Source organism: Belonocnema kinseyi, chromosome 8 (assembly GCF_010883055.1).
Source record: "Belonocnema kinseyi isolate 2016_QV_RU_SX_M_011 chromosome 8, B_treatae_v1, whole genome shotgun sequence".
Classification (NCBI taxonomy): Eukaryota; Metazoa; Arthropoda; class Insecta; order Hymenoptera; family Cynipidae; genus Belonocnema; species Belonocnema kinseyi.
Window position 1 is genome coordinate 37,968,902 of NC_046664.1, and position 25,523 is coordinate 37,994,424.

The 25,523-nt window shown below is 26.3% G+C and overlaps 1 protein-coding gene across 1 annotated transcript in view; it reads right to left on the bottom strand.

Annotated features, from left to right (window-relative positions):
- LOC117178958 (centrosomal protein of 290 kDa-like) overlaps positions 1-25,523 on the bottom strand; it is a 56,259-nt gene that overhangs the window by 8,894 nt on the left and 21,842 nt on the right. The window contains exons 12-19 of the mRNA XM_033370546.1: positions 23,532-24,842; positions 20,101-20,398; positions 15,897-16,780; positions 12,320-12,538; positions 11,911-12,109; positions 6,632-6,858; positions 3,089-3,236; positions 2,593-2,991 (exon numbers count right to left, since the gene is read on the bottom strand). Of these exons, the coding sequence (XP_033226437.1) occupies positions 2,593-2,991; positions 3,089-3,236; positions 6,632-6,858; positions 11,911-12,109; positions 12,320-12,538; positions 15,897-16,780; positions 20,101-20,398; positions 23,532-24,842 (3,685 nt within the window). The remainder of the gene's footprint in view (positions 1-2,592; positions 2,992-3,088; positions 3,237-6,631; positions 6,859-11,910; positions 12,110-12,319; positions 12,539-15,896; positions 16,781-20,100; positions 20,399-23,531; positions 24,843-25,523) is intronic.

The window sequence follows — 25,523 nt, forward strand, 5'->3', positions numbered from 1 at the left end:
TCTTAAAGATTTAAATTCACTTATAATAATTAAATTCGTAAAGGTTTTGTCTATAAAAATTGTATAAAAATCCCAATTCTTGGTGACTAAAATTTTTTTCATTTCTGAATGAAGTGCGTTCCGTAGTGGAAATTTGTACATTTTTCATTTAAAATCACTTTCCGTTTGAACGATTTTTAAAGGATAATTCAATTTGATAGGTTTAAAATTGATTTTATTTTTTCATTTTAGAGCAATAATTTAAAAAGTTTCGCACGGTAAGTTTCAAATCAATACACACGAACGATCCTTTAAGTTTTTTATTTATTGGATATTTTATTATGATGCTAAACAAGTATTTTAAAAAGATTCTCAATAAAATTCAGTAACTTTTTCAGCGAATTAAAAGATAGCTTCCTAATGATTTTATACTCAGTTTTCAAACAAGAAGGAGCCTGTCATATTTAAAATCTAGAAATGGAAAAAATAGAAATTTATCTTCGAAAAAAGCGTTTACATGATATTTTAAATTGCATATTAAGAACATTTGAACATCATACGTTTGAAAATTCTGAAAAAAGCCCATTAATGTATTTTTTTTACATTTTGGAATAAAGGAAAATAGAACTCTTTGTAGATTCGAAAATTATAATTTTCAAATATTTTATGCAGAACCGTCTATACTCTAATTCCTAAGTAATAGAATTTTTTTGTTTTGATTATCAATATTTCAAGTTTCAAATAAGGCGCTCCCACGATTATTTTATTTTTTGCGGCAAAAAACGCACGTACTATATGAGAATAATATTCATCAAAAAATATTTTGCAATGTCTTTTTTAGGTCAAAGCTGGTTCAAGCTCACCGTTTTTGGCTCGGAAATATTCAATTTAGTTTTCTATTTCAAATTCTCAAATTGTAGTCGCTTCGAATTGAAAATGTTTAAATGCAAAATTTTTTGAATTCAATTATTCAATAATGAACGCTTTTATTTTCAACTCTTTTGAATTTTGAATCATCCAATTTTCAACTTTCCGTTCAAAAATTAAAATTTTTAATTAATATATGGAATATATAATGAATTTTGAAATTGTTTATGTTTTTAATGTTGTGGAGTTTTTGGGCTATTAAATTCGTATGAAATTTTTTTTTTGCAAAATTTGCAATATTTCTCCAGATTTTGTTAACTGAAAATTGGACTTTTGAAAAAGTACCATAATTTAAGAATTTTTATCTCTGTTATTATTAATCGGACGAAGAAAATACTGTTACAAAAGTGTACACATAAAATATTTAAATTTAATCAAATTAAAAAAATTGATCAAAAGTTTAATTATCACATTGTTTATTCAATAAAAAATTTCAATTGCTGTCTTTCTATCCTAAGGTTGTCTTAAAGTTGTACACCAAAAACCAGAATAATAATTTTTTTGTATCAAAGAAAAAAATATTCAAAAAGAAGTAGATTTGAATGACAATTTTCGTTTTATAGGTTTTTTAAGTCGCTGATCTCAAATTTTTGTTTCTAATTTTAAGAACAAAATTGCGAATCCAATATGGCAAAAGAAAAACTCAAAAATAATATTCCGATTTAAATAAAATTTGTTTGTATTATCTGGTAGCTCATTGATTATGAAAATTGATGTGTATTCTTTAACCAATTGAGGGTCTAAAAAACTTTCCCAATTGTTTAAATAATTATTTTTCAAACAATTTATTGGGCAGATTGATTTAAAAAAAGTGTTGTTCGATTCTACGGAGAAAATCAAATAGAATTCTTGTGTTGGTTTTTGTCAACTATGATCAAATTTGTTTTCAACCATAAATAAACAATGTAATTCAATTCAGTTTTTATCGAAATTTACAACAACTAGGATGGTGAAGGAATAACGTAAATAGTTCCAACGTAATCTGTCCTTTGCAATAGAATGACTGTATCAGTTAAATATTTCATAAATGTTTTCAATCATTGTTTAAACTGATAAATTTATCCAATAATATTTGAATTTAATTAATACTCAAATAATTTTCAAAATAATAAATATCTGAAAAATATGATTTTATTTGTCAACGAGATTATTTATTATGTCTGTTTAAATTTCTTTTGATATTGTTCTTACGTTGCGCTAAAAACCAAAAAAAATGTCATTGAATTCGAATGTTTTTCTAGTTTTCTTTGGTCGCCATATTGAACCCAAAATTTTGTTTTTTTTTTTCAATTTTCGGAAATTAATTTGATATCAGTGACCCGAAAAACGTATACAAGAAAATATTGCGATTCAAATCGAATCTATTTTTTCACGTTTGTCCATCTTTTTGGTAGTTAAGAATTTTTAGAGAAAAAGAAAAAAGTTGTGTATCAAATAAGATGTGTGAAGATTGAACTTTGTATCAAAATACTTTTTTTTTTAATTTGAAAATTGGATACGTATATCTGTGTAGAAGTAATTTATTTATCCAATCAATAAACGAGATAAAAATTCCTAAAATATGGTATTTTTATCAAAACCAATTTTCAATTAACAATTTTTGGCAAAATATTGCAAATTTTGTAAACCCCTTTGTTATAAGTATTTTTTCTGCTGATAAACAATAAATTCAACAATTATATTTACTTCAGCGACAGATTCCAAGGCAGATATCCGACTCTTTTGTTCTTCAATTATGCTCCTAAGTTGACTACTATCCTCATGAACTAATCGTTCTGTAAGTTCGTTAACTCTACTTTTCAGTAAATCACACTCTTTTTGCAGATCTTCAACAATATTTAAATCAGCCGTAGAAACTGGTGGATAGAACGTAAATCCTGAAGACATTCCGTTTTTTTCCAGCTTGAGTTTACTCCTTAAATACCACTTTTCTCTTTCCATACAGGAAACAATAGAACGAAGTTTTTCGTGATTGGTTTGTAATTTTTGCAATTCTTCAGTCTTCTCTTTTAATTTTTCTTTCAACTTTTCAGCCGTCTGTTGCCATTTTTTCTGCTTTTCCCATAATGCCAATTCTTCTGCTGTCTAAATAAGTGTTTTTATTTTTGTAAAATGTATTTTAATTTAAAATAGACTTTAAAAAAAGATTTAAATTTAATATAAAACTACTCCTTGCTAGTACCTTTGCCTTTTTCACCTCATGAACTAAAGATTCTCTATTCAATTGTTCCTTCGTTTTCTGTAACTCTTCTTCTAGAGACTTAACTTTCCGATCCAGTTGAAGTTCACGTTGAGAAATCTTCTTTTCTTGAGTCTTTGTTGCCATATATCTGCAGATAAAATAAAATAGTTTAAATAAAGGATTTTTTAAAAAAGATTTTTAAGATTCTGATATTCTATTCTTCTCCATTTGACCGCTAAAATCGTTTAAATCCAATTTAAGTTTAAACGAAAATTCTTTCAATCACAGATGGGGTGGAGTGGGATGGCTTTGACATATATATATTTGTATATAGTTATATTTTGTTCAAAAAGTTGTTTCTTTTTCCATTAAGTATGATAAAATATTTGACATCCTGTGATGAGATAATTTTACGTTAAACTATGCAAGTGAAGTTACTTGACAAGAATATTCCAAGTTAAGATTATAGAAATATTAAAATGAAATAATCTGGAAAATAAACAATAATGTTTAAGTTTTAGATCTTTAACCTTCAAAGTGCATACATGGTAAAAATAACGGCAAATGGCATCGTGGGTGATATAGACCCCAGTGTATTTAATCATGTATTGTTTGACCCATATTGAATATTTTGTCAGAATAAACATATCCGATATAGTTTAAGGTATCTTTCATAAGGTAGAGTTGATTTTATAGCCATTTATTTATTTTAAGTTCGTTAAAATAATTATTGAAAAAGCTGAAAAATGGGTTTTTTTATTTAAAAATTCATAACTCACACAATTTTAATTATCGTAACCTAAAAATTTAGGACAATGCTTTTGAAATAGTGTAATTTTATACAAAAAATATTGCAACATGGGTGCTTTCAAAAAAGAGAATTATTTACACAGTTGAAAAGTCAATTTTATGCTAAAATGATGAATCAGATGTTTGCTTTCAAATCGTTTCATTATTATAAAAATTGAGGAACTTTGACATGTAATACTATAAAAATACAAGAAATTGAAAATAGAGACATACATAACTGTATTTTGAAAATTATATTTTATTCAACACATTCACAATCTGCCTTCGCATGATGCGCTGCCGCAAATTATAAGCCATCTACAAAGGAAAAAAGTACGAAATAATAGAAAAAACATTATTATTTCACTTCATGTAATATACTTACGTTAGAAAATAAACAAAAATCAATACAATTTTAATAACAAAATTGGCCCAAAACTACTTTTTGGCACACTACGTGAACACTGGGTGTTTAACACCCCAAGAATTTTTAATCTCCACTTTCAGTAGCTGCCGCTAGTAGAATGACGCTTGACGCAGTATGCTAAACGACTTTACTTACACTTCGTATCTCCAACTAAACCTAGATGGCAACAATTACTCAATTTTTTCGAGTTAAGTATAGTTTATCAGTGTTTGAAAATTGCTTGGAATTTCGGAGACCCACAAGACACTTTAAGGGTTGCATAAAACTGAACTTTTTTTACTTTTTAAAAGATTATTCAATTTAAATATTTGCCATTCTAGTCAAAAAACAAATATTTTTATACAAAAACTGTAAATTATAGTAATTTTTCGTTAAATATTACAACTATAATAAAACTAAGAACATCCAGCAGAGCTTGCAACAAATCACACAAATTAAAAAAATTTGTATTAATAATTAATAGACGAAAGTTCTACTTTCCTGTAATTTTTGTTATTATTTAATGTATTTAGTTTTGTATTTATTATATTTAGTTTTGTATTTAGTTTTTTATTAACGTCTTTCCACAAGAGATTCTACAGATTTTATTCAGACAATTTTTCAACATTAATCATTTTGAAGTAAATCAAGAACAACATTTTTTTATCAAATGTTTCCAAAAATTGTTTTAAAAATTTATACTTGTTTATAACAATTTTCTCTTAAAATAGAGGTAAAAATTCGCCGTTTTTCCAAAAATTTTCAACGAATTTGTAACTTTTTAGGCAAAGCGAGATAATACTTAATTAAAGTTACCATAAATATTTGTTCAAACAATTCATTATTCTTTATAACTATCTTCGCGTAGAGAAATGCCAGAAAATTGCTATTTTATCTGAAATCTTCAACTTCTTTGTCACCATTTCAGATAGAGGGAGGTAACAATTAATCAGCGTTAACAAAAATAATCGTTTAAATTATTTATTATTGTTTATAACTATGGTCTCTTAAAGTAACACAACAAAAATACTATTTTTTCTAAAATATCTAGCTTTTTGTCAATTTTTAAGTTATTATTCATAATTATAATTTATTATTATTCATAGCTATCTTCGCTCAGAGTAATACTAAAAAGTTGCATTTTTGTCGTAATATTTTCAAGCTTTCTTTGGGGTTTTCGTTATAAGTTAATAATAAACAAACATTAAAAAGAATTATTTTATTAACAAATCTCTTTTTTTATATACTTTTTTCTGTAATAAAAATCTAAAAATAATTTATTTACCTCTTATTTTTTACACATTATACTATATATGAATTAATCATTTGATTGAGACCTTTTTAATTTTCCTAAAATTAATATTTTTTTAAAATTAGCAAAAAAGGGAAAATATTTTATTCGGAAAAAATTTAATCCTATTCCATAAATGATTCTGTTTTATATATTTTTTTCGTAGATGTTTATAACTAAAAGGCCCCGACTAGTCTTACGGAAATTTCCCTGTAACTAGCCGGCCAAATAGAGCACTAGATTTACTTTTGTCGAAATTTCTGGAAAAACCGCATCTCCTAGTATTATTTCACGAGAATCTTATCATAAATAATAATACACTTTTTAAAGAATTATTTTTGTTAACATTACTCAATTATTTCCTGGCGTGAACTGAAACGTTGAAAGCAAGCAGAAAAATTCGAAAAGAATCTCCGACTTTTTACCCCAATTATAAAAGAGAATTGCAATAGAGAATAATATTTTATATATTAAAATAATGTGTACTAAAACAACTCGAAAAAAAAGAATTATAGCCAAAAACTCACAAAATAATATTTTTTGCTGGTGGGCTTTTTGGAACATATAAAAGAAGTTTATGAAGATAACATTCAAAAAAATAATTTTTAATTTATATTCTGTGACTAAATGTGCACAAAAATCATGAGAGACAACTCGACATGTCTTACATTCGCGATTCTATCTAAATTTAAAAAAAAGTATTTCTTCTTAGAAAAAAAATAATAATGTTTATTTATAGTATACAAAAAAAATTCCTCTCTAGCTCTGCTGAGATTCGAAGACAGGTTTACAAGTTTCTGGTCTAGTAGTAGTAGGATACAGCACCAAAACGGCAATCTATAGACTTGGGTTCGAATCCCAGCAGAGCTAAAACGTTTTTTTTTCACAGCTAAAGATTATAAACGTTTTTGTTTAGACTAGTTGATTAAAAAACGTAATTCCACAAAAAAAAGACTATTTCACTCCGCTAGTTGAAAACATAACATCAAAAATCCGTTAATTACTAATTATCAATATGTTCTTTGAAATTTATCTTTTACGATATCACATAGTATACCTTCGACTTTGCTGTTGTTTTAAGTCTGCGATTTGATTCTTGTACATTCTTTCCTTGTCCAGTAATGTCTGCAATTGTCGCCGCAGGCAGTCCACTTGAGTTTGTGATTGATTAATGACTTGCTCACGACTTGAATTATGCATTGTCTCGCACATTTTGGGTTCTCGGACATCATAATTTGTCGCTTGTTGAGCATTCGCTACTGTCTCCATAACTTCAAGTTCGGTCTTTAGAAATCGTTATAAATTTAAAATAAATTATTATATATAGTAATAAATAATTGCACTTTTGATAATTGCAGGGGTCACAGTCCATCACCTTTTCTTATCTAATTCCCCTTTGAGTTTGGAAAATCCCCTTTAAAAATACCTAGGATAGAGAATTTTGATCAAATTTTACCTTATACCCTCTTTTTACAAGGTTTTGATTTTATTTTTTAATAATCCTAAACTGAAATTCAAGGCATTAGAAAATCGGATGTTTTGAAAGAGATTTTATTTTGGCGATAACAATTCCAAATATTTACTAAACGAATTTTCAAACAAAGAGATGAGTTTTCAACCAAAATGTTGCATCCTAGACCAATAAATTAATTTTTAACAAAGTAGTCAAAATTTGAACCCATTTTTTAGTTTCAAAAATAAATATGAATTATCAAAGAAAATGTTACAATTGATATTACAACGAAAAAGATTTTAATTTTAAATGAAAAAAATTGAATTACATCCCAAAAAGACGAATTATTAACAAAATAGTACATTATTATTGCAAAACTTTTGGATTTTTAACCCCAAGTAAATGAATTTTTAACAACATAGTTACATTCTCAGCCAAAGAGATGAAATTTCAACTAAAATCATGAATTTCCAACTCGAATAATAAATCTCAAAAAAAAATGTTTAATAAATTTACTCAACTTTTAAGTAAGTAGATGAATTAACAAAAAATTGAATTCTCAACTTAAAATTTACTGGTTGATATTTCAGCATAAAAGACTTTAATTTTTAATCAGGAACAGTTTAATTCATTGAAAAAAGACATTTCAACGAAAAAATTGATTTTTCAACCAAATTATTGGAATTTTTACCTAAAAAGACAAATTTACAATAAAAACATTCATTTTTTACCAAAAGACGAATATTCCACTAAATAGTTGACTTTTTAACTCCAAAATAAGAATTTTCAACCAAAAAGTTCATTTCCAACCAACAAGTTGAAATTTCTACGAAACATTTAAAATTCTCAACTAAAACATGTGAATTTATAACAAAACAAAAAATTTAAACAACAAAGAGAAATTAATTTTTAACAAAATATTAAAAATTTCAACCAAATGGATAAATCTTCAATGAAGAATTCTTTTTCGGTCAACATAGAATGAAATTCAACCAAATTATTGAATTTTCGAGACAAAGAGGTCAATTTTCTGCCAGGCCGTAAAATTTTTAACCTAAAAATGAGAATTTTCAACCCAAAAAGTTCATTTTTAACCAAATAGTTGAATCTTCTGCCAAATTGTTGAATTTTCAAGCCAAGAAGAGCAGTTTTCTACTAAGCTGTTTAATTTTCAAATCAAAAATATTAATTTTCAATAGAAAAGTGCATCTTGAACCAAATAGTTGAATTTTCTGCCAAATCTTTAAGTTTTCAATCCAAATTAACGAACTTTCCACAAAATACTTTAATTTTCAACTGAAAAATGTAAATTTAAAAAAAAAGTTCATTTTGAACCGAACAAAAACTAATTTTCAAGCAAATATTAAAATTTCTATCCAAAGAGAAGAATTTTCAACCAAGAAAGATTTTCCAGTCAATAAAAAAAAATTCAGAGAAATTATTGAATTTGCGAGTCAAACGGATAATTTTTTTACAACACAGTTGAAGTTTTAACATGAAAATATAAATTTCCCACTAAAAAGTTAGTTTTTAACCAAATAGTTGAATTTTCAAGGCAAAATGACGAATTCGCATAGAAAAATGTAAAAGTTGCTATTTGAACGAAAAAAGACTTTAGTTTTGAATCAAAAACAGTATAATAAAAACCAAAAAATACGAATTTTCAAGAAAATAGGCACGTTTTCAACCAAAGAAAAGAATTTTGAACTAAAATGAGGAATCACAAAATATGAATGGTTACCGAAGAATTTAATAGTTAATATTTCAACCAAAACTATTATTTTTTAAAATTAAAAATAGTTTAATAAATTAAAAAGACGAATTTTCATAAAAAAATTTGAATTTTCAATCACATAGGGTTATGCATTTAAAAAAAATGTCTACGAAAATGTTGAATTTATGAGCCAAAAAGAGGAAATTTTTACAAAACATTTGAATTTTGAAACCGACATCATAAATTTTCAATAAAAAAGCTTATTTTCAGCCAAACAGTTCAATTTTCTACGATTTTTTTATTCGGTTCACAATTATGTGGATAGATGAAAAAAATATTTACTATTAACTATTTGTTAATACTTTTACTTTTTCTTAATATATCGGGAGCCTTCCAGTAAACTGTTAGGCTAGGTTTTACATGTGAGCAAACTGCATATTTAAAAAAATTTTATCATCATAATTTTGTTAATTCCTTGAATAGTGAAATTGTTAATTTCTGTTCTTTTTAAACTAACATCTTTTTTAAATTTGCATTCGAAAATTTTGTTACCACCTGAATGCTATAAATTGATAAAAAAATACATTAGAAACGAATCGAAAAATCTAAGTAAATAAAGACAGAAAACATTTATTTTTCAAATAGTCATTTTGATGTTTTTTTCGATGATTTATTTCTAGCCTATTTAGAAAAATACTTTAGACAAGTCAGAGTTACGTACTGAAAATAACGCAACAGAAAATATTGATGAGATGGAGGGATCAAAATCTATTTTCTCATAAAGATACATTTAAAAAATTAATTAAATTAAAATAAATTTAAAAAATGAGCATTTTTCAATCCTGTTTTTCACTTTTCGATCTTTCATTTTCTATAATTTTTTCTTATGTATTTTTATCACAGTCATAACAGTACAGTATTTACATTTCCACTGAGAATTAATTTTCCATTAAACAAAAATAAAAACTATTTTTTTTAAAAAACCATTTAATCGTTTACAACATAGTTAAATCCGTGACCAAATTATTGATTTTTCAAAAAAAAAAAAGAATAGTCTGCATTTTTAAACCATAAAAGTTCAATTTATAACCAAAAAATTAAGCAAATAAATTTCTACCAAGAAAAAATTTCCAGTCAAGAATGAAAAATAATGTTAAGCAAATTGTTGAATTTTTAACAAAAAAGATGAATGTTTATCAAAACATTTTATAGTTGATATTTCCACTACAAAACTTTAATAAAAAATAAAAAAAAGTTAAATTTAACCAAACAGTATATATTTTCAACATGACTTCATTTCAACAGTTTCATTTTATACCAATTTGTTGAATTTTCAAGCCAAAAAGCCTGATTCTCTATCAAACAATTTAATTTTTAAAGACAAGAACATGAAAGAACAACAAAAAAGTTAATTTACAATTAATCAGTTAACTCTTTAAACAAAATATTTGAATTTGTAGTTTAAAAAAACTTGTTTACAACAAAACGAATTTTTAATTAAATTTTGTAGCCAAAACGGAAATTTCTTTCAACTTTCAACCAAGGAGTGGCATTTTTAATGAATAATTTTTTTGGTTCAAAATTCTACTTTTTGGTTACAAATTCTACTATTTAGTTAAAGATTTCACTATTTTATTGAAAATTAAAGTCTTTTGTTAAAAAGTAATCGTTTTTAGACAAAAATTATATTATTTGGCAGAAAATTTATTGTCTTTATTTGAAAATTCATATCTTTTGGTTGAACATTCATCTTTTTTTGACATATTTTTTGTGAAAATTCAACGATTTTTTTGAGAAAGACATCGTTTTTGGTCGAAAATTTATACTTTTGTAGAAAATTCATATTTTTTGTTGAAAATTTAGCTTTTAGTAGAAAAATCTTTTTTTTAGTTGTAGAAAATTCACCTTTAATATTTGAAAGTTAATCATTTTTATTGAAAAGTCTACTATTATATTTTTGGTGTTTAGTTCAAAATTCTACAAATTTTTTGAAAGTTTATTTATTTGATTGAAAATTGCAATAGGTTATTTGTTTTTCAGAATTAATCTGAATTCAACTATTTTATTAAAAAGTCATATTTTTTGTCGAATATTGATACTTTTTGGATTGAAAATTCACTTTTACTTTAAAAATCGTCTTTTTGTGTGGAATATTCAACTATTTGCTAAAAAAATATCACCTTTTGTCTAAAAATTCATCTCTTGGTTCAAAATTCTACTATTTGTTTGAAAAATTAACTGATTTGTTTAAAAGTCAGCTTCTTTGATTAAAAATTGATCCTTTTTGATTGAAAGCTAATTACTTTATTTGAAAAAAAAGTTTTATTTTATAATTAATCTAAATTCAACTATTTTCTTAAAAAATAATCTTTTTAAATCTAAATTTTAACTGATTTATTAAACACTTGTATTTTTGGATAGAAAGTCAATCTTTTTGGTGTAAAAATCCTCATATGTTAGAAAAGTCATATTTTTTAGTGAAAAATTCGTCTTTCTTGCTTCAACATTAAACTGGCTTGTAAAATATTCATCTTTTCAAATAAAAAATTTAAGATTATGTTTGAAACTGCAACTCTTCCTGGTTGAAGTTTAATCTTTCTTATTTGAAAATTCGATCATTTGGTTCGAGATTCGCCGATTAGGAAAGTGTAATAAAAACTGTATTTGGTGTGCAAGTTGAAATTTTGAATAAAATTGTACTTTTTCAACTGAAAAAAGGTGACAAAAGATGAGAAACCCCAAAATAGGAGAAAAAGGTGACAACATTGAAAATAGGTGGCAAAAGGTGACAATATTGAAAATAGGTGACAAAAGGTGACAAAATTGAAAATAGGTGACAAAAGGTGACAACATTGAAAAAAGGTGACAAAAGGTGACAACATTGAAAATAGGTGATAAAAGGTGAATAGGTGACAGCCTGTGATGACTGTTATCAGTAAAAAAATTCTAAATGTTCAACTAAATAACTAGAAAACTTGCTAAAGAATATGCGTTGCTGTTAGGAGTGACTATAGTTCAATATTCGCGAGATACCCATGTGATGTCAAAAGTTTCTAACAATAAATTAAATCCCTTTTTTCATAAAAAGGCCCCTTTTTCGTCAAAAAATCTCATTTTCTACCTAAAACTGAACTTCTGAACCACTGTGATCTCTGTAATTGCAAATTACCTCCAATTGCTGGCATGCAATACTCATTTCTTGAATCTTATTATCTTTCTCTTGCAAGTCCTTGGCCAATGCTATATTTTCTTTTGCTAACTGCATCCGATTTTCTGAAAATTGTTGTCTTAACGAAACTGTTTCACACTGCCACTTGTGAAGTTCCAATCGGTAACTCTCCAATTCCAATTTATGTTGCTCTTCAAGTCTACATCGCATATTTTCACACATTGTTTTTTTTTTTTATTATGAAGGAAGATTTTTGAAGATTTATGGACTAAAGTTTTGGGATTTTCAAAAACAAATAACTTTTCTGATTATTATAATCGTGACTCGTACACAGTGAGAATTTTACGAGTGTGCATTGTGCAAGGAATTGAAGAAAATAATTATATGATGTTTTGGGGTTTTTATTTACCTTGATCTCATGTCGTCTATATGACTTAGTCTGTCTTCAGCTAATCGATGCCAACGTTGTCCAAGTTCCTTTGCAGCTTTTAAATCTGCTTCAAGCATTGAAATTCTTTCCTGTAATCTAGCAGTGTCAACTTCCGAATCTAAATCTTTATTTAAATTTTCCTTTGCAGAGTCCTCCTTCTCTGGTTTGTCATCACACTCAGGAAATTCAAAGACTTGCCTGCACATTTGATAATATAATATTAATTAAAATCAAAACGAGACTAATCATTTTGATCTATTCAGGCCTCATCCTCATTGGAGAAATTTAAAATAGTTTCATTTAGGGTGGTCCAAAAATCGCCAAGTTTAAAAAGTACAGTGTGCTTGATGACTTCATCACTGAGATCAAACGTTGAACTCTGAATACATTTTTAGCTTTTGCGCTTACAAAAATGTTGTGAGGCAATATTAGCTCAATTTTTTATCTCAAATTTAATGGTTTTGTGTAATTTAATTGAAAATACGAATTCATTGGTACCTTTCACAATTTTTATAATTATTTTAATTACATGTTTTACTTTTATTTAGGGATAAATAAAAATGTATTAAATGCAAATAAGAAAAATGTACATGGTATCAATGAATTCGAGTCTAGGTGTACCAAACATGATATATATTAGAACAAAAAGTTAATTCTGTAAACAAATGTATCTAAACAAATTGCCTATAGAATTACACAAAACCATTAAATTTTTTATTAAAAATTAGGCTCATATTTTCCTGAAAATGTCCTGGAAATGTCTGAGAACCTTTTCAAAACAAAAATTTAATTTTAGTTTTTGTGAAACAGCATATTTCTAGCGCACTGTTAAAAAAATAGTTATAATATTAGTTGAAGCATATTTAATAAAAAAGAAATGTAAAAAATGTTATATTTCATACGCCCGAAGTTATAGCATGCTGAAAAATACCTACTTTAATGAAAGTTCATTAAAAAGTATTTTATCTTGAATTATAAAACAAAAAAGATGAATACTCAACAAAAAATGTACATATTTCACCAAAAAAAAATATTTTAATTTTGAATAAAAACCAATTGAATTCGTTTCAAAAATAAAGTGTTTTAGCAATATAGTTCATTTTTCAATCAAATTTCTGCATTTCTATGCAAAAAAAAAGACAAATGTCTAAAAAACAGTTGCATTTTTAAACCCAAAATATGAATTTTCAGCAAAAAACTCAATTTTCGAAAAATAGCTGAATTTGCTACAAAAATAGCTGAATTTTCCAACAAAGTAAAATAGATTTTCAATAAAATACTTACATTTTCAAACAAGGAGCTGAATTTTCAAACAGACTTGAATTCTGAATCCCAAAACATGAATTTACAACCAAACAATTTATTTTGAACGAAATAGTTCAATTTTATTCCAAATTATTAAAGTTTAAATATAAAAAGACCAATTTTCTACAGGAAGGTTAAATTTTTTAGCAGAAAATCTGCATTTTTAACCAAATAGTTAAAAATGTTTACCAAATTGTTGAATTCTTAATCCAAAAAGACAATAAATTTCAAGCACAAAATATAAATTTTCAACAAAAAAGTACATTTTGTACCAAATATTTAAATTTGTAACCAAATAATAAAAAACTTCTACCAAAGTGTTCAATTCTCGAGCCAAGACAAATAATTTTCTACAAATTAGTTTCATTTTCAAGTCGAAAATTTGAATTGTCAATAAAATATTTTAATTTTTTTCCAAAGAGATAAATCTTCAGCCAAGAAAAATGAAACTTTTCTGGAATTTTTGACATCTTTGTAAAAAACATTGTGGAATCTTTTCAAATCATTCAAATTTTTGTGCAACTTCTGTAGCCTTATAAGGGCCTATGAAATTTGCTAGCAATGTTTGTGAAATCGTTTGAAATCATTCAAATTTTTGTGCAATCTTTTAAATCTTTCAAAATTTTTGCAATTTTTGGGCAAACTTTGTGAAACCTTTGCATTTTTTACCAATTCTTCAAGTCTGTTGCGAAATCTTTTAAAACCTTTGAAATTTTAGCAATATTTGAAATTTTTTAAAAGCTTTGAAATTGTTTAACAATCTTTGTGAAATCTTTCAAATTTCTGAAAATCGTTAAAATCTTTTTAAACATTTGCAATTACTGAGCAATCCTTATGAAATCTTTTAGAACCTTTCAAATTTTTTAGCAATCTTTGTGAAATATTGAAAAAAATTTTAATTTTTGTACATTCTTTGAATTTTTTTAAACATTTGAAATTGTTGAACAATCTTTGTGAAACCTTTTTAAATCTTTTAAATTTCTTGAAATCGTTGACGTCTTTAAAAATCTTTACAATTATTGGGCAACCCTAAAGAAATCTTTGAAAACCTTTGAAATTTTTAGCAATATTTTTGAAATATTTTTAAGAATTTCGAATTTTTATACAATCTTTAAAATATTTTGTTTAAATTCAAACTTTTATGCAAGCTTTGAAATATTTTTAAAATATTCAAATTTTTATGCAATCTTTGTGAAATCTTTTAAAATCTTTCAAATTTCTTGGAATCGTTAAAATCTTTTAAAACATTTGCAATTATTGCGCAACTCTTATCAAATATTTTAGAGCCTTTCAAATGCTTAGCAATTTTTGTGAAATCTTAAAAAAAATTTCAAATTGTTGTGCAATCTTTGAAATTTTTACAAACATTTGAAATTGTTGAACAATCTTTGTGAAATCTTTTAAAATCTTTCAAATTTCTTGGAATCGTTTAAATCTTTTAAAACATTTACAACTACTGGGCAATCCTTATGAAATCTTTTAAAACCTTTGCAATTATTGGGCAGTTCTTATCGAATCTATTGAAACACCTGCAATTTTTGGGCAATCCTTAGGAAAACTTTTAGAACCTTTTAAATATTTATGCAATCTTGAAATTTTTTCAAACATTTAAAATTCTTGAACAATCTTTCTGAAATCTTTTTAAATCTTTCAAATTTCTTGCAATCGTTGACATCTTTAAAAATCTTTGCAATTATTGGGCAGTCCTTATGAAATCTTTTAGAACCTTTCAATTTTTTAGCAATCTTTGTGAAATCTTTTTAAAAAACTTAAAATTTTATGCAATCTTTGAAATATTTAAAAAAATTTTTTATTTTTATCCAATCTTTGTGAAATCTTTTAAAATCTTTCAAATTTCTTGAAATCGTTCAAATCTTTTAAAAACTTTGCAATTATTGGGCAGCCATTATTGAATATTGTAAAATATTTGCAATTACTGAGCAATCCTTATGAAAACTTTTAGAACCTTTCAAATTTGTGTGCAATCTTTGAAATCTTTTCAAACATTTGAAATTATTTAACAATCTTTGTGAAATCTTTTTAAATTTTTCAAATTTCTTGAAATCGTTAAAATCTTTTAAAACCTTTGTAATTATTGGGCAATCCTTATGAAACCGTTTAGAACCTTTTAAATTTGTTATCAATCTTTGAAGTATTTTCAAACTTTTGTGAAATCATTGTGAAATTGTTTTATACCTTGGAATTTTTAGACACTTTTTACTTGAATTCCATTACATGTATTCATACTTACTTTTCTACGGCTTCTTTTTCCATCTTTGAAATTTTGTCTTGCAGATGTTTAATTTCCTCTTGTAAACTACTAGCAGCTCTACTATGTTCATCTCTATCTTCCTTTAATAACATCTGATATCTAGACACTGTCTCTTCTTTTTGATTAACTAATTTTTGCAAACTATTTATTGTCGATTTCAATGCTTCTTTGTCAGATCCATCAACGTTTGATACATTCGAATCGCTTTTCAATTGTTCAATAATTTTATCTCGGTCCAGCAGTTTCCCATCTTTTTCTTCAACAGCTGCAGTCAGTGAAATTATTTTTGTCTGAAATTCTGCAAGTTGCGACTCGTATTTTAGAATCACTGCGGATCTTTCAGAAGCGAGTTCCAATGCCTTGCTTAGTTGTTCATTGATAAAGGTGTTAACATTATCATCTTTTTCAATTTCCTTTTTATTTTGTACTCTTTCATTTTCCTTAATCTTTTTCGTATCATTTGCTTCAGTACAGCGAAGATTAAATTCACATTGAACTTCGACTGAAGAGCTATTTATTATATCCGTTTGAGTCGAGTTGGAAACTATTTCTATTTTCTTTTCTAAAATATCTTCTTTTACTTTGATAATATCTTTTTCCTGGTCTGCTTTAACATTTACAATTTCTTTCGGGATTTTCAAATCTCGCTCTGGTTTTTCTGATTCAGCTTCCGGATTCAAGCGTTCTGGCTCCATTTGGACGATGATCTCTTTTTCTCGTTCCGGTTTTCCTTTCCAAACTTTCTGCATATTAAGCATCTCAAATTCTATCGAGGTAAGAGTCGCCTCATACTCTAACAGTTTCTTATTCGCAATTTGCAGCTCGTACTCTTGGTGTGAAATTTGTCTTTTATATTTCAAATCCTAAGATGTAAAATTTTACAAATGAGCAGATTAGTTTTAAGCCTATGTACCCCGAGGGATTGATCGGTAAGGTATCCTAAAAAAAATTATGCTTTTTTTATCACGCACGCACGAAACTTGTTTAATTTGTTGTAAAACGCATATTTTTGTTTTATTTAAACAAAAAATGTTTAAATCGCGGTCTTGGCATCTGAAATCGCCCCAAATTGATTATAACTATTGATTAACGTTAAGACACTTTTACCCAAAAAATTAATGTTATCAAATATCTCGTAATGGTTGGCGTTTCATTACTTGAAGTTGTTTTATATCCTAAATTCAAAAATTTGGAAAATAATACTAAAATTATCATTTCTACTAGTCATAAAAAGCCCTACGCGAATTGAGAAACTGTTGCGCTTTTTCAAAACTTTAAATCTTGTCTTTTGTTTTGTCAGTTTTTCACGGGAAATTAGCATTTTTAAGCAAAAATCATTACTAAGATTTCCATTTATGTACAATTTTAGGATATGTTAGCATTTTTCACCAGAAATAGGTATTTTTAATTAAAAAATTTTTAGACTTCAAAGATTAAAAATGTTTCAAAAATTTAAGTTTTTAGTTTTGTTCGCGTTTTTTACCTGAAGTTGACTTCTTCTAAAGAAAATTAATTAGATTTTAGAGATTTATAACTTCTGAACAATTTTCGGTTACGTTGGCGTTTTACACCAAAACTTGGTATTTTAAACAAAGCTCATTATAATTTAAACAATACTGAGAATCTTTCACCAATTTTGGATTGTGTTAATGTTTTTCGTCGAAATTTAGTTCGTTTTAAATTGGCATTTTAAAACATAAATCGTTATAGTTCGAACAAGATTGGCCATTTTTTAACTGTTTAAGGATATGTGAACGTTTTCAAAAATATATCGGTCATTTTAAAGAAAAAATCCTTAGATTTCGAAGAATACTTTCAAATGTGAACAATTTTTTTTATCTTATGTTAGAATTGTTGCTTTTAATAAAAAAATATTACTGCAACAGAAAAAAAACTTTCGTCTAAAACTTTTATTGCTAATAACAAATAATAAGAATTCAAAAAATCTTTACAATATTTGAATAAAAAATCAGTGCTTTGATTAATTTGTTAACATTATATATTAATTCTGAAGTTAAGAAGAACTAATTATCAATTGCTTAAACTTTTTTTTCATGTAAATCAATATATTTTCCGGACGTTATTTATTTTTTAATCAATTATAACTATAAAATAATTTTTCAAATTAATTTTACAATTATTTAAATAAAAAATGTTTGTTCAAATATATTATTTATCTAAGAAAAGCAGGAAAATAATTTCATTTTACCAAATTTTTGACAAAATAATAGGTTTAAGCAAGTTCAATTTGTTAAAAAATTGATCTGCATTCTTACATATTATAATATTTAAAAATATTTCAACCTGTGGAAAAATGAAAAAAATCCAATATTCAAACAAAATTAAATTTTTTCGTGAAATAAAATATTCTCCTGCTCGTTCTAAGTGAGCTATATGTCTAAATAAATAATATTATAAAAATAATTTTCAAATTATTTTACTGTTGTCATTAATTAAAAACTCAAAATGTCAAGAAAATAAGTTCATTTTACGACTGCTCTGAAAAAATAAAATGTTTCGACTGATTATATAATTGACAATTAGTTAAAAAGTTACTATGTATTTTAAATTGTTGAATAATAATGATTTTTATGAAAAATTCAAAAAGCTTGAATAAACTTCAATATTACGAAAAAGAACAAAGAAATTCAACAAGTAAAAAATCAAGGACACCCTATTGATCAATCTTGAAATCTGGTTTACAAGTCTTTGTAAAATATTTTTTTTTCTTTGAAATTTTGTGAAATCTTTGTAACATTTGTAAAATGGTTTAAAACTTTGTAAAATCAATGTGAAGTTTGTCGAAATATTTTAAATCTTTGAAATTTTTGTGAGATCTTTGTGAAATCTTTATGAAATCATTGTGAAACTGTGAAAATTTTTTAATCTTTTTGAAATAATGGTGAAATTGTTGGAATCTTTGTTCAATCCCAGCAATCACTCTTCAAATATGATGTACAAGCCTCAGTTAAATATTTAAAATCTTTAAAGTACTCTTGAAATAATTTTTACATCTTTTAAAATATTTGAAATTTTTGCGATATTTTTTATATTTTATTAAATATTTAAAATCTTTAAGATCTAATATACAATCAAAAGTTGAGAATTTAGCCCTTGCTTAAAAAACACTGGGGTACAGGACACCCCAGCATATTACCAAGTTAATTTTGTGTACTCAAACTCAATAGAATCGGGTATACAACGCCATCTGGCATTAGTTGGAGAATACTACTATGTCCTACAGCTGTTGGCGTCACATTTAGAACGCCAGTACGTTCTCAGTACTAGTCTGCAATCGGCTGGAGTAGTCTTGTACCCCAGCGTGTCAAGTAAGAATGAGCATATTGACTTGGATTTACTGTTTTTTCCCGGTGAATTTGAGTCTAAGTGAACAAAACAGTAAGTATAATACATGATTTCATACTGTAATTTTTTTTACAATATCTATTATGGTATTTAACATTTTAGATGGCTTATAATTTACCCTCTCGACGCATATGCGTCGAACTGCCGCAAGATGACGAAATGGATGAAGCAGTTGTGCATCTGTGAAGATTGCATAGGAAACTGAAGATTGATATAATTGTAATTGTTCGTTTGTTAATTCCTATGTTTTTTTAAATAATTTTCAGATCAAATTTATAACATTTTAGCCAATAGAAATAAAGGTTTGATGTTTTTTCAATTGACATAAAACAATGGTTTTTTCCGCGAAATTCCTCCATTCAATTTCCAAAATAAATACCTTTTTTGGAAGGACCACTAATATTGTACTTTTTTCTTATAGTACAACATCTTGAGCAAAATCAGTCGAATTTTTAGCGATTTTGATCAAAAACTGGAGAAGTTGTGATTTTTTTCGCGAAAAACGCAATTTTACCCACTTTTTTAAAAATAATTTGTTTGGTATACTTAAATTAATTTTTTTATGAGACCAATATTTCTTTGGAAAGTGATATCCAAATAAACTATGAATAAATTATGAAGTCAAAGTACACAGCCGTTAAGTTTTTATAACAGTTTCTCAGCTGGGGTACAAAATACCCAAGTGTGTCAAGTACGTTATACAGCCGAAGCGTGTGAAATAAGGGTTAAACCTTCGAAGCATCCTTAATTTTTGTATTTCATAAACTTAATATAGAGTAAAATTTCTTTTTAAATTATTTAAACATTTAATACTTACACTAAGAGTTCGTTGAGAATCTTCCGAAAAACGATTCATTATACTATGTACATCAGGACTGCCAATCTGTTGTTCTAGCATATCTTTCAAACGTTCTACAATATGCAATCGATTTGATAACATTTCCTGTTGTAGCTTCAATTTTTCAAGTCCTTCATTCACTTCCTGTGTTTTTTTAGTCCATTCTGAACGATCACTCATTAACTTCGTCAAATTCAACTCATACCTTTCCCATGCAGTCGTAGAAGTCGATCCTGCGTATTGTTGTTGCAAAAATCGAATCATTTCCATGTAAGTTCTAAAACCAAAGAAATAAAAGTGGAAAAAGTGACTAATTTAAACTCAAAAGTGACTACTGTCTAAGCAAAAAGAGACTTAAAATTTTAATAGAAACACTTATATCTACTAACGAATTTCGATTTCATTACACATAATTGGATTGGATAGAATTTCATTGGTGAATTCAAGTAAAAATATTGAAATTTTAATAAAATAGAAGAATTTTTATCCAAAAAGATTAATTTTCTAGTAAAAAACACGGAATTTCGACAAAATACATAAATTCTCAAATAAATCATTGAATTTTCTACTAAAAAAGGTCAGTTCTTAAAAAAAAGGAATATTAAATTTTGCAGTTAAAAATCATTAATTAAATAAGAATACAACAAATAGTTTAATTTTCAAATGAGCAGATCAATTTTCAATGAAAATAATGAATCTTAAATAAAAGAATTAGTTTTTAACAAAAAAGTTAAACTTTCAACCGAAAAGATCAATTTTCGATGGAAAATTTTAAAGTAAAATATTTCAAATAAAATCAGTATTAAAAAAAAGAAGAATTTTCAAGAAAATAGTTAAACTTTGAAACAAAAAGATGAATTTTCATCTAAAATAATGATCCTTCCATAAAAAAAACGAATTTTTAAAAAAGATGTTCAGTTTTTAACCAAGCAGGTGAATTTTCAATTAAAAAAGATGAATTCTCGAAAGAATGTAGTTTTAATATTTCAACTAAAAAATACAAATATTGAATAAAATAGTTAAATCCTCATCTGAAACAGATTTTAATTTTTCGAACAAACAATTGCTTTTTTAACAAAAAAAGATTTAATTTATACCAAAAGAGATGATTTTTTAAATAAAATAGATACCATTTTGACCAAAAACGTTATAATTTTCAATAAAAAAAGACGAATTTTCAAAAAAACATTCCAATTTTCTACCAAAAAGATGAATTTTGGCAAGAAAAAGTAGATTTTCAATAACATACATGAATCTTCAACCAAATATTTGAAATTTCTACTAAAAAAAGATTAATTTTCAACCAAAAAAACTAAGCAGTTGCATTTTAAACGAAAAAGATGCAATTTTTAAAAGAAAAGATCAAAATTTTCAACCAAATGTTAATTTTAGACCAAGATAATTAAATTTTCAACTAAAGATTTGACTTTTCAACTAAAAATATAAATTTTCTACTAAAAGAGAAATAGCATAAAAGAAGTTGAGTTTTTAAGCTAAAAATTCGAATTTCTTCGACAAATTTTAGCCGAAAATATTAAATTTCAATCTGTACAGCTGAATTTTCAACTAGACAGTTGCATTTTAAACCAACAAAGATTACTTTTCTACCAAAAGAGGTTAATTTTCAACAAAAAATTTGAGTTTCGACAAAAGAAAAATAATTTTTATCCAAATAACTAAATTAAAAACAATTTTTTTTTTTAACCAAATGGTTGAAATTATAGTCAAATAGTTGCAGTTTCAAACCAAAGAGAAGTATGTTTCTAACAAAAATACGAATTTTTAACTAAATAAACTAAATAGTTGAATTTCCAATGAAATGGTCGAAAATTTGAAGAAGAAACATTGAACTACAACAAAAAGCAGTTCCATTTTACAACAACTATTAGAATATTTAAGCCAAAAAGATGAATTTTTTAGAGATGAGCTCAATTTCCAACAAAACAGTTTATTTTTAACTAATAAAGATGATTTTTCAAAAAAATAGATGAATTTTTAAACAAAAAGATTATTTTCTACTAAAAAACACAAATTTTTGACAAAATACATGAATTATCAAAAAAAAATTCTTAAAGTTTCTTCTAGAAATGATCAATTTTCAATAAAAAAATGGAAAAGTTCAATTTTCTTTTAAAAAGATTAATTAAAAAAAGCGAATTTTCAAGCAAAGAGTTGAATCCTCAATTATAATGATGAATCTTCAACTACAAAAATTACTCCCCGAAAAATATTTGAATCTTCGATCAAAAGACATTAATTATTGTCAAATAAACAGTTGCTTTTGTATAAAAAAAGATCGAATGTTGAAAAGAAAAAAGATGAATTTAAAAAAAATGAATTTTCATCAAAATGATTGAATTTTTAAGCTGAAAAGTAGAATTTTTTAAAAACATTTTACTTTTAATCCGAAACAAGCGCATTTCCAAACAAGACAGCTGAACGTTCAACCAATAAATTATTTTTTTAACCAAGAGATAAGTTCTTAACTTTCTATACAAAGCGATTAATTTTCTATACAAAAAGATGAATTTTCAATAAAATAATTTAATTTGAAACCAAATAATTAAAATTTTACCAAAAAAGTTGAATTCTAATCCAAAAATATAACTAGTAGGCTTTGCAAGCAAAAAGAAGTATCTATCAAAAAAAAATATTTCGATTTTCTTATTATATTCTACTAATTCAGTTCGCATTTAAGCACAAAATAAAAAAAAAAACAAGAAAAAGGAAAAGTTTCTTGAAAATGGGGGCCAAAGATTATTATAGATTTTACAAACAGAATAGTTAAATTTTCTTTTCTTTTAGATAAGATCTAAAATGTGATGTATTAAAACTAAGGCGGCCTTCTTTTTCTTTAAAAAAGTAACTATATTTCCTTTTTTAAAGAAAAAGTCATATATTGTACTATCTATTACACTATATTTAAATATTTGGTTGAAATTTAATATTTTTTAGTTAAAAATACAATTGAATTGAATATTCATATTTTTTCGATGAAATCTTTTTCGATTAAAGATTCAACTACTTGGATAAAAGTTAAACTATTTTTTATAAGAACTAATTTTTTGATAAAAAGAGATATTTCGGGTTTCACTCGTGTAAAAAACTACGAATTGTTTGCCGACGTTTCATGAACATTGCAATTCACATCTTAAGGGCTGACAAGGACGCTCAACTAATTATCAACTTACAGGCGCTCAACTATTATCAACTAATTTTTTGACTGAAGATTTATTATTTTAGTTGAAAATTCATCTCTGTATTTGAAAATATAACTTTTTATTTTAATTAATGATTTTAGCTGAACATTTAACTATTCCTTTTTTTTGTTGACAACTCACATTTTTTTAGTAGAAAATTAAACTATATTTTTCTTTTAAAAAAAGTGACTATAAAGTAAAAATTATTACCTGCAACGATTATTACACTCTTCACGACACTGTTGCATCTGTTTCCTCATCTCATCACTAGACTTCTTAGATTCCTCAATTTCTTCCCTCAACTCCGTCAAATCATTTTCCAGCAACTCCTTCTTTTTCCTCAATTCCATCTCCATTGACCTGCAATTAGTCAATTCAAAACCTAATCTAGCAATCGTCTCTTTGTCTTCGCTGATGGCTTGCAAATCCAAAACCTGGTGTCTCAAACTATCCAATTCGACAGTCTTCAATGAATTAATTGTGTAGTGCATTTGAGCCTCTTCCTTAGAAACATCATTCAATTGTTTCAAGTTCCTATTCTCCAAATGCAGTGAGTCGACTCGTTTCTGATATTCACGCAACATCTCCTCAATATCCGATTGCTGCACATTTTGCGATTTCATTTCGTTCGTAACTGTCTGATGCAACTGTATGAGCTGGTCTCTTAATTCAGAATTTAAGGCAGTAGCTCGACCTAAATCCATTTCGATTTGGGTCAATTGTTTTCGCGACTTGTCGTACAATTGTGATAAGCGATCAGCACGTTGTTGTTCTTCAAGCAACTTAATCTTCACCTCCGCTAATTGATTAGAATCATTGTCATCAACCTTTGACGGCTGAGGCTCAAGTTTCTCAGGTTGTTCATGTTCCTCATTTTCAATTGTTTGGCTCTTAGCTCTTTGAAGAACTCGATCTTCAAGAGCTGCTCGAAGACGAATGCTAGATTCGACATATTTCTCATTCAGTTCATTGTACTGCAAAACACTGATAGAATTCAGCAGATTGCTCTGAAGCATCGCAACTTGACTCTCCAAAAGTTTTGTCCGTTTCTCAGAATCAGCTAGATACTTTTTCAAATTGCACTCTTTCTTGATTGTTTCCTTTTGCACGTGATATAGTTTCGCAGACTCTTTACTCAGAAGTTCTTCAAGCATGGAACACTTTCGGTTGGACATGGAGAGTTCCATGATCGCTTCTACGTATTCTTGGCTCTTAGATGCTAGTGCATTGCGAATGTCGTCTTCGCTCAATTCCAAGACGTTCCAATTGTTCTCATATTCCTGCAATTTTAACTCAAGTTTGATGATCATATCTTTCAGATCAGTGCCCTCCTGTTTGAGAAAATCTGTTTTCTTCTGCCACTCTTCCAAATCGTTTCGATAGACTTCCTGCAGTTTTTCTACTTCGGAGATCTTAACCTTCGATTCCGCTTCAAACTCTTCTGCATTCGATTTTTCTTCTGTGGATGTAATTCCGACTCCGGCACGATGAAGGAGAACATCTTTTGCCTTCACTTCTTTTCTGTGAAAGAGATGAGCGACGTGATATTGTGAAACAAGGTCAGGGTGGCCGTTTTAATCAAAGAAGAAAATTCCTGGTCATTTCGAGCTCTAAAGGTAACAATTTTTCCACTTGAACTAAATAAAAACTGAGCTGCAAATCATTTGAAGCAGAAATTCTTAAAAAGTTTCAAAATTTTATTTCGAAATCTTGAACAATCTCCATGTTGCTTTACATATTTCCAAATTTTAATTTTTTTAAATTTTTTCAGAACTTCGAAACATTTTGTTTTATTATTTGAATTTTTTCTCAAATCATTTCTAAAATATTTCTTAAATCCTACAAAATGTTACAAAATAAAAAAATCATTTACAATTTTTCTAAGAATCTTAAGAAAATATTTTTTATCCTTTTAAAGCCTTTCACAATTCTTAAAAAGCTTCTAAATTTTTTGTTTGAAATCTGCAAAAATGTATATTTTGTATTAAATTAGGCCATTTTTTCAGAACGTCAAAACATCTTTTCAACGTATTAGAATTTTTTCTAGGAATGATAGGTCTGCAATATTGATTTATACATTAAAATCCAACAATTTTACTTACAAATTAAAGCTTTATATATCAAACAATTAAAATTGTAAAGCTCCAAGTTTTTTGCTGTTTAATTTAATTTAGTTGTTTTCTATTTTTTCCCTTCTAATTA